Here is a 17595-nt window from a genome sequence, read left to right as displayed (position 1 = left end):
CACACACACACACACACACACACACACACACACACACACACACACACACACACAAAGACAAGAGGCTTCTGACACGCAGTTATTCTTGGCCCTTAGTCACAGAAGCCCATATCGACAATCTCCCTAAGGTGCAGCTTTTTGCATGGTGTTTAGTTATTTATAAGGAATTTTCCAGGGAGAGAGTTACAGAGGTCGTGTCAATGTGACACACACACACAGTCTATAGACACAAGAAAACACACACATTCATTTATTTTACAGGCATCATTTTCTACATCCTGCCTTTTTATTGTCATGCACACAATGACAAACCGCCACCCATACGTTTTGCTCTTCTCTGGTTGTTATTCTGTTTCTCCTGTTATTCATGGTGATTACTTCCAGGATTGTGTTGAAATCCRAAAATCTGGACTTTATCATTTATTCATGAGACAAGCAAAGAGATGAAATAATTATCAGTATTATGTTTTACTGGTTGTGAGCTCACATCTACACATCATTTATGCAATATCTGTTAAAAAAAGGAAAGAAAAAACTGTATTCTAGCAAATGACAGACCATGCCTTCTACTTTTATCAACATATCCTCTCAACATATGTTGATTCCAGTCACGTCACTAAATAAGCTCCTGTTATAGTCGTGGCCATGTAAAAAATAGATGTACTGAAAATGTAGACTGAAACCTTAAATAAAACACTTCTCATTGATCCGTCTTTGATCCACGTTATGTATTATGACTAACTAAAGATAGTCTGTCAGTTTGTCTGCTCTCTAGTCTGAATACAGTTGTAATGTTTGAAAATGAAGCATCAAAAAGTGAAAAATCATAAAAACTATCCATAAAGGATCTATAAAAATAAATCAAACTGAGCACATACTTTGAGCAGCAGGCTCAGACATTCAGTAAGAAGCTTCTCTGTGTTGTTTAGACTGCGACTGGTGCTAACTGGTTTTCCTCTCCTCCCTTTTGAGTCTAATTAAAGTCATCCGAGTAAAGTAAGCTGGCTGCTGACATTTGCTTGGTTCTGGCTATTGTGACACATTGTCAGACACACAGTGGACCCAGTGCTCAGTGTGTGACCTTTCAGCTGCTCAGCATTTTCCCACAAGAGCCCCCCTTTCTTCTTCTCCATCACTCTCCCTCACTGGGCATCTTTCATTTCAGCAAAACCAGCAGTCTGTCACTCTTGTCATTTTGTCACTGGGCATGCACACTGACTAAGGATGTGAGCACACTGAATGATGCTTTGTCTTAACATTGCAGGACATTTTAGATGGCTAAGCACAATTTCTGGTTCCCTGTCAAAGGGGGAACATACTTCAAGACAAAACAAGAAGGTATGGCAGCAGAGCACAAAATATAAACACTAAGAGTCTTGGTATAATATTCATCTATTCATAGCATTTTTTTCTTGCAATATAGCACTGGTGAAAGGTTTCCACTTGTGCTTCATTTGGTCTTATGACCTGTAGCTGTTCCAACAGTCCTGTGATGTAATAAAGCTAGACCACTGTGCCATTTTTAAACAATAATGTACATTTAACCACAAATCAAGTCTGCCTTTAAAGCAGACTTTCTGTTGCCCAAAGGAATATTGTATGTAACACAGAAAGATAAACAGTAAAATAATTAGTAAAAATAAATGTAGTGTATTTAAATTGGACTAACTTAGACAAAAAATGTACATCTGTAGTCATGGGAAACAAAACACCAAGGCCTTGAGAGAATTGAAAGCTGTGAATTTCTCAGTGCAAAAGAGGATTAGAGGTTGAACTTCAGCTGACATCTGGGGGTGTGAAGAAACATTTTTTGCTCCCACCTAAACAGTCTGAATCCTACACACAAATCAAGCTTAAAAATGCCCATCGGGTCTGTGGATTTCTTCCAAATAAAATTCAAAATTGGGATCGTTAAATTGTTTGACATAAGGAAGTGTGTTACAAACCTGCTGAACCACTTTTTATTACAATATTACCATTATAAAATGTAATGGGAAATGTCAGGAGAACATTCAAGCAACCAAACCAACACCAATAAAACTGCTACGCCTCGCAGCACACAGTCTCTAATGACACTGGAGCTACATGACATTTTAGTGATTTTACTTTTACCCACAGGTTGGATTTAGTTTTTCAGTCACATTCCTGAAAAGACTGGGTTCAATTTTCATAAAGTTGTTAGGACATATGTCAGCAATATATTATAGAATCATCCACTCCTCATTCACAAAGATTAAATTATGTACTTTTGTTCCTTATTACATTATTACGTTTTGTGCACAGCTGTTTAAATTTGGTCTATTTCTATTACCTTGTTAGGTTGTCCAAAGTATGGATTTCCAGCACACCGTTGGTTGATGACATCTCTGATCAGGTGTTTCTGACCATTGTAGGTGGTCAGGATGCTGATACGTTCAGACGGGTAGCCCAACAGGCGCATGTACATGAAGAGAGCCACACAGTACTCTGCCTCTGCCAGGTTCTGTAGAGAAAAACAAACAAATGTATTACATTAGATTGTCAAAATTATACATAATAAGCATGCATTGCTTTAGGTCTATGAGAAGCAGTGTGAAAACTGACAAGTTGTAGAATACTGTTTTATGCTTTTTAAAGAGCCACAGAAAATGAAACAATTGTGTTACTCAAGATAAAAGGCTAACTGAAATACTCAAAGCTATTCGTTTTCTTTCTCTCGTACTCACATTGCTTAAATTCTTTTGGCACCTGTTCAAGGTAAAATTTGTCAGCCAGATAAAACCCAAGTTGTGCATAAACACACTTTAAATTTTTGCTACTAGTCAGATGTGACCAAAGATCACATTCACAGCTCTTCTATAGGGAAGAAAGAAGAATGAAAAGAGTATCGGTAAGAATGAGACAAAAGATGGGAAATATATTTTCAGCAATGTGATTTAAAATCGTTAAAAGGAAACATATGCTTTTAAATCATTTTTCACATTTAAAGGGGCAATACCATGTAAAATCAACTTTTTTGAGTTTTATATCATGTTATAATGTTATATACTCTGATAAAAAAAAAAACATGTCCAAAGCCTTGCTTTGACTCATTCATGCATGTTTGAGAAATCCTGCAGCAGTTTTAGGCAGCCATGCTGAGTTGCAAAACAAGAGGTGGGGACCAGAAATGCCTTTTGGGACGTGTCTTTAAGCCAAGCTTCCTCATGGCAGAGCGCACCTCCCCACCCCACACACCCCGCGCATGACTCCTGCAGGCTGTCGGGTGAAAGTGAAACCTAACTGCTGAGCTCTCAACATTAGTTCTCACTCACTGAAGCTCTTTTCAGATAAAAAATACCTTTGAGGGAATGTATTTTCAGATGCCAAGTAAACTGCATCAAAGCAGCACCCCCTCCCTCCCGTGAGTGCAAAATCATTCAGTTGGGGTCTATATAAAGTGGAACTGCAATGTTTTGGTCTGAATTCCTCCTTTTTGTAACTCCACAAGCCTCTCTTTCACCCCTTGTCTGAGTTGTGTCTCAGATCATCTCGTTTTGATGCTGTCTCTTTAAATCCAAATGTGGCACTTCATACCCACGACCTATTAGTACAGAAAATGACATAGAAAATAGAGAAAACTGAACAGGTAAAAAAAAAAAAAGACCCAAAATAAGACTAAATTCAATTTGCACTCCTACAGACTCAAAGTACAAAACAAAATGCATTTAATGACTAAAAAAGTAGATTTTGCAGGCTATGTCCCCTTCGGGCACTCTTCAGCATTAGGAGCCCTAAAAACATAAAAAAAAATGTACATATTTACACAACTAATATAGGATTATGACAAATATGTCATACTCCAATGACCTCACATCTCTAAAGATTAAATGTGTAGAACTTAGAGTTACATTCATGTTGTCCTCCATGTGAGTGAATGTAACTGGTAAATGTAATTCACCAACTTTAAAACCAAACGTTTAGTGAATCTCAACCCCAAGATTGTTCTCCAACCTTACAAGTGACAAAAGAAAAAGAAAAAAAAAACAGCCAACAAGCATGCATTATTCATTCAGTTTAAATTAAATGTGGACTGTAGCCTTACATCTTTGCTAGTAATTTATGCAGCTTCATTACCAGTTCCTGTTCCAGCTGCACTAGAATCAACACATCAAAAACAATGACAGCCTTTGTTCCTCTTCCCCAGTTACCTGCCACTGATTAGCAAAAATACACATTTAATAAATCATATTATGCTTCTCCAAAGACAATTTACTCAGGACAGTAAATATGAGTTATGACCTAATGCAATTAGGATTGTTTAGAAAATTACTGTACAATATTATCCATAACTGCTTGTAAATAAAGGATTACTACAACTTTATAACTTTACTTTAACTACTATAACTTGAACTGTTAAGTGACGGAGTGAAAACAACAGAGTTGGTTTCATTCATTTGTAATTCTAAATCCTGACACAGGAACCACAAACATTCAAGTCATACACATACACGAGGAATAATAAAGTAGACATTTCCACCACAGCTCAGTTCACATGCAGGCTTAACTAAAAAAGACCAAACTGAAATAAACAAAAATTTAACCAAAGTATCTAATAGAGTACACAGTATTCAAACAGCAAGGACAAAACTAACTGGTTTGTATATGTAGCCTGAGACAACATAACAGAGGATGAACAGGGGAAGAAAGAAAAGGTTGCACAATGTCATGTAGACAGAAATACAGTGTTAGTAATAAAAGCCATAAATCTAGACTACCTGTAAGTTCACTATGCTAACAGCTTTCATATGGTGTAAAATGTAGCACGTGAAGAAAAACTGGCTGATGAATGAATGACAGAAGCTATTTCCACACAGCAGAAGAAATAGATTTAGATAAGAATCTTAGTGTTAATGAGCCGTTTGACAGCACTGAAGTACTATCAATGCACTGAGGCTTAATGTGGAAAGTGCTTTGGCAGGTGTAGGAGTAGTAACAGACCTTTGGACTCTCTGTGGACACATCGTGTATTTTTTTGTGATTTGTTCACAGTTGCAGTGTCAAGCACAGCAGGGGTTGTGATCGTGTTTATTCAGCTGTGAGATGACCGGACACAATTGCTTCTCCTGTGTCAAATATGTTCTCTCAGTTTCCCAGTAAAGTAAAGTTTGTATGTGTGTGTCAGGCCATGAGAGTTATCTTGGCATTTCCCTGGGGAAGCCTGCAAATGGCAACAGGCAAATGGAGATAAAATTCATGTGACCTGCTGCCTTGAGAATGGCACATGGTTTGGATTTAACAATAATAAGGAGCTGCCGGGGCACAGATATGTAGTGCTGTTTATGGAGATGCAATGAGCCAAATGGACAAAACAATAAAAGGTCTATTTTTTTAAATAATTGGACCAGTTTCATCAAAAATTAGGCATCACAGATTTGTTTGAACTACAAAACATGTAGCTTTAAAAAGGTTATGGTTTTCACTTGCCAAAAAAAGGCATTTTGAAAAATAAATAACTGATGTTGATTGCTTGGCAACTGAAGTCTGAGGTAGCATCAGTAGTTTTACACAGTATAAGATGAGTATTTTTGCAATATAAAAGTCGCTTGTTCACAGCACTGTGATTAAATAGAAGCTGAAAAAATGCAATGTAAAAAAATGTGATGCTGCACATGCGAATGAGAACAAATGCAGGAGGATGCAGAAAATGTCACCACTGTTACTATGTTACTGCAGCAGTGTTTTCTAGGCTTTATGTTTGCCTGAGCTTCTGCTGTTTCATAACATTTAAGAGGTAAAGCAAATATAATTTGTGCAAAATTGGGCATAAAGATGTGTTGATTGTGAGAGAATTTGAGAGGCTAGTTTGGCTAATTAATTTATAAAGTAAACATAAAACACATTCAAAATAAGTTTTCAGTTCTTTTAATTATCCACATTGGATCCAGTCTTACTGTGAATAAATTATGTATATACACATTAATGGTTATAATTAGTAAAAATTAATCTTTTTTTATTTCCTGTTAGAATATTTTTCTAAACTTAGCACAAAAAATAATAAAATGTATGCTTTTGTTGTAACAAAACTTCTTGGCAATAAGTCTTACACTGTTGGAAAGCCTGTTAATTTCCCTTTTAAATGGTGCCTAATTTGTAAGGAACATGCATTTGTGGGATGAGGAGCAGAGCTGTGTGTGGGTTGAGCACAAGAAAATCTTCTGTCAAACCGCTTATTTTGCTGTTGAGCTTCTGATACCCCCAGGTGCTGCCAATCAGTTGCTTGCTATAATATTTATTGATATGCAGCAGTTTGAGACATAAGTGCTGATATGTGGATACAGCAAGCCTAAAGCAATGAAGCTGTTTAAAAAATACGTCATTTGTACAAATATCGGTCTGACTGTGTGTATATATAGTGTAATTCCAGTGTTACAGCTCTTACCTGGTAAAAGTAAGGATTGGGTTCAGATTCTCCCACCCCATTGAAGTCCTCCACATTAATCAGCTGGAAGTCAAACGTCAGGCCTGGGTTGGGGACCTGGAACTCAGGGAGCTGCTGGACATGTGGCAGGTTACCAAGATGTTTGTAGCGCCAGTTGTAAAGATTACAAAGGCTGGGGAAAAGAGAACCAAACACACTTTACTGTATATTGTCTCAGTGTGTTGTCAAAACTGACTCTAGCATGACGTTCTTCTGGTGAGCCACACCTTGCACGTGCACGCCCCTGTGCATCCAAGTCTATAGTTGGAACACCAAGGCGCACAAATCTGGTGAAGAGAGACTGCTCCATGTTGGAGTACTTCTGAAACGCCATGTTCTTGATGACTGGAGGCAGCTGGTGGTGGTCTCCAATCATGATCCAACGCTTTAGCCGGCTGTAGCCATCCTCTGGGTTCTAAAGGTGAGAGAAAATACAACAGGAGGTAAGAACTTCAAAACATCAATTCTCTGAAATATAATCCAACAAAAACATGGATAAATTTGTTGTTTGCACATTTATTATGAATAACCCAATGTATGTAGAATTAGAAGTATGAATCAACATTTGGTATACGTCAGATGTTGATTCATACTTTAATATTGTTTAGACAGTGAACTATTTAACCAGATTTGGTAAAACCTTTTTCAGGAAAGCATTACCTGTAACAACAACGGGATGAAGGTCTCAATCTCAAGAATCTGTGCTGCTTCTTCCATCAGGATGTTGTCATACTAAATGAGAAAGATCTTGATTTAAAGATCTGAACTACAGTGAATACACTTGTAACAAAATTCTCAGGACTTAGAATAAAATGAGAGAAGTCTACCTTAAAGCCTAGCTCCACAAGGTCATGCCGTTTGAGTGCAGCATGTGTGCAGGTCATGGCAATGATTTTGGCTTCCTTTACAAGCAGATACTTGGAGCGGTCCAGTCCACTTCTCAGCAGCTCGAATGCCCGAAACTCCTGTTAGAGAAGATGAGAAAAGAAGAGTTGGAGTGAAATGCAGGACTGGGATTATATCAGCAAAAATCATCCAAAGTTAAGGCTGTTGTGAATTCAGTTTATTTGTATTTTTGCACATTGTTGTTCTGAGGGACATTTTAATGGAAACATGACAAATGACTGCCATGAAACAATGATGGATAACATTATTAGGGTAATACAAATAGCACACTTCAATATTCAGAAAAGATAGCAATTACATTATGGGACACTTAGAGGCCCATCATTAATCTAAATACTCTAATATCTCAAACTGGCACTAATGTTTACTTCCTAAAATGCCTCAAAGGAGAAATGAAAAAACAAACAAACTGAACATTAATAATGTTGGGATTTACAAATGATCCATCCATGATCAAACTTCAACCAGATGAGACTGACTGACAACAGCTCAAAAAACTTTCAGTCAGAAACTAATAAATATTTCTGTTTAATAACTTGTGTGTGCTTCTATTCTAAACCTTAAAAATGTCTCTGTGCCTGAAAACTTTTGACATGATGCAAGCACCACTGTCATAGTCTCTTTAATTACTACTGAGCAAGTAGTTGAAGAGCAAGCAAAAATGTTTTATTAAAAACAAAGTGCTGACCTCCTGCTGCGTGATACGACTGTGCCAACACACCATTATGGAATAGTTTCTGGAGCAAGTCTTAAGCAAGTCTAAGGATTTAACAGAGTATCGTGGCTTTAGTTCTAAGAAATAATCCGTGCTTTAATCTGCCATAATTGAGTCTCATACTTTGTTGTGGTGCAGTGATAAAGAGACCAAACACTCAAAGTAATTTGGTGGTGAATTAATGAAATATGAGGAGCACTTTGGGACAGATGTTATTATAGAACTTCTACTGAAGTGGCCGTGCCAGGAAAAAGTTTTTGCTCAAAATAAAAAAAAATTTTCAGCATACTGTGGAGCAAAACATGAGGAAAATATTTTAGCAATTTGCCCCACTAACTGTACAGGGAAAGAAAAATGAGAGGAAGCAGAGAGCTAGACTGGGAGAGCACTGGGGTTTAAATATTTAATGTGTTACTATTTTAGCATTAATATTAAACCGATCAAAACATTAAACATTAATAAGATCTATTTTAACCCTCCTGACCCCAGAGTGAATGAAGATGGCAAACATTCACAGAAACTGTCAAGAAAAAGGAAAAGACAAATAAAAATGCTGTTAACATTTGCTGGACCTGCAGTAGAGACACACACACACAAATCCAACATGGGCTTTCTGCTTCTGTCCGTCTGGCCGGTGATTTCTTCTCAGTGTATTCGTATGACAGCTTTATTAAAACTGCTTTTCCGTTTGAAAGGTAGACAGATCAGCAAGCGCAGCAGGATGCTGCTTTTGCCACCTTGCACCACGTACAGCAGCATCTCTTAATGGGTGAGCAGATTTCACTGCAGCATGGGAGAGGCTGAGGGAGGAGGGAGGAGGGGCTGTGATGCAGTCATACAGAGGCCAGTCAGATAAATCAAGGTCACCACACGTCGAGATATTACCTCCAACCAATAACTTTCTTTATTGCTTTTTGGAGACCATTTCAGTGTTCCCATAAATCAGAAGTGTTTTTTTTTTTTTGTTATCCTTACATAGTCGATGAGCTGAGGAGTAATGATAACACATACTCAGATGTGTACAAGGGGGGAAACTGTGTGAAAATGAGTGAGCGAACTGAAAAAAATGAACCAAACGGAGAAGCCTCTGTATTTTTGTTTTCATGCTTATTGTTGTAAACGGGTTAGCGAGGGCAATTACAATTACAGGTGGACGACAAAACTGCTGTTAAATACATTTTATTTTTATTAAACAAATGCTAAAGAGATGGGATTTTAAACAGCGCAAAAAGAACTTCAGTGCCTAAACAAGCATAACTAATCAATAACACTATTGTGCATTAGAGAAAGCACAACATCTGGACCGACAGCTGGCACATAGTTTGAGAGAAAAATCCACCGCAGCTGGCAAAACTCTAGCTCAGCAAAAAGAATAAGAGGCAAAACAGTCTGTCCCATATCAAAGTGTCATAATGTGTGCTCCATATTTACATCTACACTCACCGGCCACTTTATTAGGTACACCTGTCCAACTGCTCGTTAACACTTAATTTCTAATCAGCCAATCACATGGCGGCAACTCAGTGCATTTAGGCATGTAGACATGGTCAAGACAATCTCCTGCAGTTCAAACCGAGCATCAGTATGGGGAAGAAAGGCGATTTGAGTGCCTTTGAACGTGGCATGGTTGTTGGTGCCAGAAGGGCTGGTCTGAGTGTTTCAGAAACTGCTGATCTACTGGGATTTTCACGCACAACCATCTCTAGGGTTTACAGAGAATGGTCCGAAAAAGAAAAAACATCCAGTGAGCGGCAGTCCTGTGGGCGGAAATGCCTTGTTGATGCCAGAGGTCAGAGGAGAATGGGCAGACTGGTTCGAGCTGATAGAAAGGCAACAGTGACTCAAATAACCACCCGTTACAGCCAAGGTAGGCAGAAGAGCATCTCTGAACGCACAGTACGTCGAACTTTGAGGCAGATGGGCTTCAGCAGCAGAAGACCACACCGGGTGCCACTCCTTTCAGCTAAGAACAGGAAACTGAGGCTACAATTTGCACAAGCTCATCGAAATTGGACAAGAGAAGATTGGAAAAACGTTGCCTGGTCTGATGAGTCTCGATTTCTGCTGCGACATTCGGATGGTAGGGTCAGAATTTGGCGTCAACAACATGAAAGCATGGATCCATCCTGCCTTGTATCAACGGTTCAGGCTGGTGGTGGTGGTGTCATGGTGTGGGGAATCTTTTCTTGGCACTCTTTGGGCCCCTTGGTACCAATTGAGCATCGTTGCAATGCCACAGCCTACCTGAGTATTGTTGCTGACCATGTCCATCCCTTTATGACCACAATGTACCCAACATCTGATGGCTACTTTCAGCAGGATAATGCGCCATGTCATAAAGCTGGAATCATCTCAGACTGGTTTCTTGAACATGACAATGAGTTCACTGTACTCARATGGCCTCCACAGTCACCAGATCTCAATCCAATAGAGCATCTTTGGGATGTGGTGGAACGGGAGATTCGCATCATGTGCGGCAACTGTGTGATGCCATCATGTCAATATGGACCAAAATCTCTGAGGAATGCTTCCAGCACCTTGTTGAATCTATGCCACGAAGAATTGAGGCAGTTCTGAAGGCAAAAGGGGGTCCAACCCGTTACTAGCGTGGTGTACCTAATAAAGTGGCCGGTGAGTGTATATTTCCTTGGTCTCTGCATGTCTAACTGCCTTACCTCCAGCTGTGTAAAGATTTTCTTGATGTGGCGATAGCAGCCTTCTGCGATGTCCATGTCCTCTTCGTACGATCGGCCCTTGAACACAGGCTGGGGTGCGTTGGAAAAGTACTTGTGGAAGGGAAAACATGAAGCCACAGCCTCCACCTCCACTGTCTTGCCCTGTTTAGGTTTGACTTTGCTCATGTATTCTTCCCAGCGAGACATCACCTATAGCATAAAAATATATATACAGCATAACAATGTCAGGAGTATTTGAAGAAGTTCCAGAAATTTAGTTATGTCCATAATTTCTAAGATCCATCTTTGTGTCACCTCTCAAATATCAACCCACCCATCCACTGACAATTTCTAAAATTGGTTGGAATTATTAGACTCAGTAACTAATTACCATCTTGTTTCTATTAAATCAAAATGCAAGTTCTGGCTTGTCCATCTGATTGTCTACCAAATAAATAAATGCAGTTTTCCACAGCTTATATTTCCTACATACTGCTCTATTTTCCTACATTTGAATGTCTGCAGTGGCTTTCTTCTTGGACTCTGAGGTAGAGCAATAATGAAGCAATAGGGGTAAACAGCAAGGATGCTCCACTAGTTCTACACTTTCAGCACAAAGAAACAGAAACTCTTCAGAAATCTATTGTAATTTCTGTAAAATCCTTCCTAAGTACTTGTAATATTTTTTCTCCGTAAATCAATTTAAAAAATCCAAACACAAAATAAAGAAATATTGAGTTACTAAGTAGAAAATAGAGAGCCATATTTGACTGAAAGAAAAAATAAAAGATTTGAACTTTTTGTAAATCTGTATGCAAAGAAATGTTATCTCAAGTTCCTTTTTGTTGCTTATTAAGTACTATGCACTTAAACAAAAAATAAAGAAGTAACAAAGCATTATCTCCAGTTACAATTTTAAGTTTTTGTCCACTTTTCACACAAATGACACATAAATGCCTAGTTATGATTTTACCTGATACAGGTAGAAGTGTCCAGCAGTCTCACAGGTGTATGAGACATCTCCAGGAACATCCAAGCTCTCTTGTAACCTTCCCACCTCTTTGAGAAGCTCCAGTCTTCTGGCAAGGACATAATTGACTCTCCCATATCTGTGGACAGCACAATTGTTAGTCAAAGTTACAGAGAAACAAAATAAAACAAAAGTATTCCAGGTTTCGATACAGAGAGAATAGGGCAGATGTGTAAAGAAATAAATGCTCAATAGTTTGGAATTAATACTACTAGTGATTTTAAACAGGTCAGGATTGGGCTGAGCCCCCTTGCTTATTCTTTTTTTTTAATTTTTAACTTGACTTTGTGATTATATGTTTAATTACAGAGAAACTGTAATGAATAAACTGGGTTGTCCTGGTTTTGTCATGCATCTTTTTGTGCAGCTGAACAATCCTGAGATGCAACGAGACAACAAAGACACTCACAGGAAGTAGGCGGGGTCATGGGGTAATATTAGAGGTGGGCACTATTTTTAGACCATTTTCAAAGATCCTCAGTCAGCAGATGACTCAAACAGGATCATGCTGCTCTGACTGTTTGGCCAGAATAAAATTTAAAACATAAAAAAATCAACCTTGCTCTCAAACAGATGTGCATTTAGACACTACACAAAGAGCATATTTGTGCTTCAAACCTGACTGACGAGGTATATTTTGTTTTTACCTTATACCCATGCAACATTCTGAATGATTCTCGACACGTTTTCTTTTTAATCCTAAAAATAAACACAGATGCTATTCTATCACCAAGATCTACGTTTTAAAATCTCATCAAAAAAAAAAAAAAACATTTACTGTGAACTAACAGCTTTTTAATGAAGTTGTAGCTTTCCTCTTTCTTACACACTACGTGTAGCTCTGATATCCATTTTTTTTTTACCTCATATAAAGTGTTAATTAAAACCCTCTGGCTTTAGCTGGTGTCAGTGGGGTGGAAGAAGTGTGGAGTCTGCATGTTGTCATGAGGCAACAAAGCAGTGGGGGAACATGGTGAATACAGCACACTATAGCTCTTTCTTTCATGTCTGCATTGCTGCATAATTTAAGAATGCAAGAGACTGCTTTCATGTGAACACCCCATTTGCACACTACAATGTTCATACATCAGTCAGACTTACATTAGGCACAAGTCAAACAAAGCGTACAGCAAATGAGAAATATATAGAATCCCAGTCTCTCCTTTAGATGTAGTACTACAAGCTCCTGAGTGTGTCTGGATGTGTGATTTACAATAAAGCCTGTAGGACGCTTTAAATAGTAACAACATATTAATATTCAGTGGCAGAGTTATTTATATTCAGCAGCCAGCTTATAAACTGTTTGAAAAAGAAAAAAAAAGTTCTCACTGATTCATTCACTGAGATGTTAAATATAGCAGTAATCATGTTGAGCTGGAAATGTTTTGGGTATCCTGAGATTGTTGAGTCTTCTTCAAGATGGTCATGGAGTGTTTGGGTGCTTATTATAATACAGATCTTTGCCCATTTAACTGTGTCTATGAAGCAAAAACTGAGTCACTGTTCTTTACTGCGGTTTTCACATTTCTTTTTACACAAAAAAGGCTGGAGATTCTTTAACAGCACTCTTGAGATTTTTGTCTTTTCTTTGCTCTGCAACAAGTTCTACAAAAAAGGAACACTGTCTTCATATGACCCATTAAGACGTGTACAAAAACTATATGTGGATTTTATTGCCAATGTCGTCAAACACCTTTCATCACCTTAGTTAAAAAAAAAAAAGATTGGTTCTGAAAAGACAGTGCATTTATTCATGTAATCATCATCATGCAATAATGAATTCATTTATTTAATTATCTGGGTATTTATGGGTTTTGTGTGTCCATGAAAGAAGAAGTGGACAAGTCCTATTTTCTCATTTGACTCGCAACAGATTACCTTAATCRTTTTCTCCTACACAAACTGGCAGTTTTTTGTAGAATTATTCATTTTGCCATCCATATTTGTAACAATACCTTTATAAACAATAACCATGACCACCTTTTCTCATCAGATGATGAAAAATATTTTATACAAAACATTTGCTTTTATGTGGGATTTTCATGCACTTACATCTATACTGACTGCAAATATTTTGTATTATTTTGTCTTGTCTGGCAATAAACAGCGTTTCTAGTATTTTAGAAAATTGTAAAAAAAAAAACTGGCTAGTGACTAATGAGGTACTACATACCTTTATTAATTTAATTTTCTTTAAAATAATTCATATAGTAAATTATACTAGCTGATTGGTTCCTGCAGTCCTGGGTAGTAATGCTAGAGTGAACCAAACTGACTGGTAGGCTGTGGGGCCAGATGTCCACCACATATGGAAAGGTCAGAGATTTTAGCAACACCTAACAAAGACTAACAAGGTCCATGGTATGGCTTATGAGAGTATTGAGTAACCCTGTCATCATGCAGGTTTAGACTCATTGAGTACAAGAACAGGTGTTTCTAGGAGTGTGTGCTTATCAACTGAATGCACTATCACACACAAAACATCTGAGTTTGCACATGTGCTTTTCTGTTTGTTCAGGCATACTTATTTGTGTGTGTGCGCGCGCGTGTGTGTGTGTGTCTTCTTTCCACCAGCTGCCCGCTGTCCTCACCTGCTGAAGTCTTTCTCAGTCTCCAGCTCCTCCTCTCCGTGGCCCAGACGCAGAAGGTGGCGCTCGTCTATGTCAAGAGCCATGATCTTTTCAAACAGCTGGTTCAGAGCCTGGTGTACAATAAACCAATAAAATATGAACATATTCAGACAAGGAAAAATCATTTTTCTGTGTGTTCAATCTATATTTTAACAAGTTAAATATGTAATTAGAGTTATAAAACRCCAGCTTCTAATGGGAATATAAATAGTAGATGTGGGAGTTGGGGGAATTATTGCTTTATGCTTCTTGTGGATAAGGTTCCCTCTGGCAAACATCCACTGGTGTAAAACAAGAGCAGATTACTTTATGATTTAATAGTAAGAGGGAGGACTGTGGCACAAAGGAGCTTAAATTCTTCCTTCATGGTATAAATGTGACTGTAGCTTGATTAATGGGCACTTCTAAGCYCAAGCAACAAACTCTTCAGACAACTTCACTTGCTATTTCAACAGTGTTAGCAAACCTTTGGCTTGTKTTTGTGCAGAGGTGCAGTGTGTGTTAACCTGATTTGAGTGTGTGACTATGAGAGTTCTTTGCTCGGGAAAATTGTGATAGAGGTTGGAGATGATCTGAACAGCGACATCTGTCTTTCCAGTGCCAGGGGGTCCAACAACCTGGGGACACAAAGAGCAGAAAAAGGTCAAGAAGATAGAAAGGTGGAAAATTAAAATGCACAAAATAACACATCAAGTGGTCAGAAATTAGTCTGAAGACTGCTGATAATGAAATGGCTGGGAAAACCTGACCTTGAAAATGTAACAGGCAAGAATTAGACTTCTTTGTCATCCATGCTTAGACGAACCCAGTGACTGGCAATTTGTTTATTTTTGTATATGGGATATATTTAAAACAAAGAACCAGTGAGAAATAAAGGCTTCCTTTTTTAATTATTACACAAATATTACTTCCACTTCCTTACTATGTGTAAGCCTAGAGGGGAAGCATTGAGGGAAAAGTGTTAGACTTTTCTTTTTTTAATCAGGCAAATTCTACTGAGATCACAGATCTCTTTGCAAGGGAGGTCTAACCCTGAAGGCAGCCTAGCATGCATGTCTTTGGACAGTGGGAGAAAACCAGAGAAACCGCCACCAGCCTGAGGAGAACATGCAAACTCCACACAAAAAGACTCCAGGTCCAAAACAGGWATTGAATCCAGGACCTTCTTGCTGTGAGGCTACAGTGCTAACCACTGAGCCGTCATATTTAATTTACTAAATACATATTCATGAAACAGGTTAGTCTTAATATGAGTCTCTCAGGTGAGTAAGCTCAGCTAAAAATAGTAGCCATAATTATATATTCCTGCATAAATCAATGTATAATCAGCTTCATGGTTTCCCAACATGAGAGCTGGGTAAACCAGGAGTGCATGTTAGAGCTGCTAATGAATGAGACATATGCCAAGGAGGAAGGTTAGAACGGGTGAAAAAGGGCTAGATGAAAGCATGCATGCAGAGTTGGTTTATAACCCTGCTGATAGCTTCTTTGCTGTATTTAACCAGCTACAGTAGATATAAAATAACTTATCCTTCTGCTAGCTTTTAGTTGCTGCATGCGAACATCACGTCCATCAAACACATATGCTATACTACTACTGATATCCAAATATCAGGCTTACACACATGTATGTGCACATTAGCAGGTCAATCTGTTTCTTCTTTGCCATTAATAAGTGAATTTTTAAATTTTTGTTGATGATAAGGCTACTGAAATATTTGTAAATCCTATTTTTTTTTCAAACACAGAATTATGTTTATATCTGGTCAGTAAGGTTTTTTAAAACCTTAAATCTTATATGAACATCTTACACAAACTTACCATGGTTAGTCCTGGTTGCATTCCTGCTCGTATGGCTTCAATCTGAGTAGGCGTGAACTGGATCGTATTCCTGGAAGCAATTTAATGTTCAGGTTGTTAAATCACATTACTTTTTTGGGACACTGAATAGACAGCACTGATACATTTTTACTCAAATATTGTCATGTTTTAAGAAACAAATATTGTTGCTGTACATGTTTTAGTGTTATCTTTTGGAAAATATCTGAAAATGTTTAAGTATAGTCTCTGCAAAGACTGATTTTTGAACTCAAAACTCAATGTAGAAAAAGTATTAGCATTGGAACAAATCTTAATCAAGCACTCAGCGAAGCTGCTTTGTTATGGTATAATTACTGATAGCTGAGAACTATTGTAGGCATATGTTTAGCTTTTTATTGGGCAAATAATCACCAAAATATCCCAACAACACTAAATAAAGGAAAACAAATGCATAAATCAAGAGTCAGACTTTGAGCATTGAGTTTATAAGCTTGTGAATGAATGCTGTTTGATAATGGAAACTTTTTAGAATAAAAGTTAAGACCCTAATGTATGCTACATTATGATACACAGCTGTTCTGAAACTATAAGTAAGTTTATGGATTATGTGATGTGAAAAAAAAACGATGATACACTAATAATACGAATACACTAAAAGGATAAATGCGATACTGTAACTTTTAAGACTTGTCCTCTCACCGTTTGGGTTGGTTGTAGGGATACGGTCCACGGTTAGGTGCGACATATGGTTCAGCAAACAAGGTTTTGTCTTCCTCTTTGTCCTCCATTTCGTCATCAGCCTTCCTCTTCTTTCCTTTGTCTGTTTTGTTTGAGATCGGAAACTTGATTCTGGTAAAAAATAAAATAAAATAAAATAAAAACAAGTTTATTACAATATACTTTAATCTGCTTTAGTTTATTTTAAATAATAGATGTCTTCACATACACTGTTTTATTAATGTAAATATTAATTAATTAAAAAGAAAAAAATTGGGTCTTTGAATTTTACCTGAAAGGAGGGACTTGTAGTTCAGGGTTCTCCTCTAAAACCTTTACGTTGTAGTCCGGGAAACAYGACCGCAAGTGATCCAGAGACAGGAAGGTGTCATTGAAGTCCAACGTGGAGATTTGATTGGGCATCTTGGAATAGTGGGCACTACCTGGGTCACCATAGCCCAGAATGATGTCATGAAGCCAGTCTGGGACAACACATTCTGTGTTCATCAGATGCCTGATTGTCTCCAGCACTGCCTAAAACACATTCATCATTTAGTTAACTCATCCATTTACAGTGGTTTGCAAAAGTATTCATACCCCTTGAACTTTTCCATATTTTGTCACATTACAACCACAAACATAAATATATTTCACTAGAATTT

The 17595-nt window shown here is 37.8% G+C and overlaps 1 protein-coding gene across 2 annotated transcripts in view; it reads right to left on the bottom strand.

The window, feature by feature from the left end:
- aqr (aquarius intron-binding spliceosomal factor) overlaps positions 1-17595 on the bottom strand; it is a 46057-nt gene that overhangs the window by 9913 nt on the left and 18549 nt on the right. For both annotated transcript variants that reach the window (XM_014009721.1, XM_014009722.1), the window contains exons 21-32: positions 17226-17467; positions 16916-17065; positions 16217-16286; positions 14902-15012; positions 14357-14466; positions 11709-11844; positions 10736-10945; positions 7267-7404; positions 7100-7171; positions 6667-6854; positions 6401-6572; positions 2312-2482 (exon numbers count right to left, since the gene is read on the bottom strand). In XM_014009721.1, coding sequence (XP_013865175.1) covers positions 2312-2482; positions 6401-6572; positions 6667-6854; positions 7100-7171; positions 7267-7404; positions 10736-10945; positions 11709-11844; positions 14357-14466; positions 14902-15012; positions 16217-16286; positions 16916-17065; positions 17226-17467 — 1770 coding nt within the window. The remainder of the gene's footprint in view (positions 1-2311; positions 2483-6400; positions 6573-6666; positions 6855-7099; positions 7172-7266; positions 7405-10735; positions 10946-11708; positions 11845-14356; positions 14467-14901; positions 15013-16216; positions 16287-16915; positions 17066-17225; positions 17468-17595) is intronic.

The sequence above is a fragment of the Austrofundulus limnaeus genome, unplaced genomic scaffold (genome assembly GCF_001266775.1).
Source record: "Austrofundulus limnaeus strain Quisiro unplaced genomic scaffold, Austrofundulus_limnaeus-1.0 Scaffold61, whole genome shotgun sequence".
NCBI lineage: Eukaryota > Metazoa > Chordata > Actinopteri > Cyprinodontiformes > Rivulidae > Austrofundulus > Austrofundulus limnaeus.
Note: the sequence above shows the minus strand (reverse complement) of the source record. Positions and strands in the feature narration are given on the sequence as shown.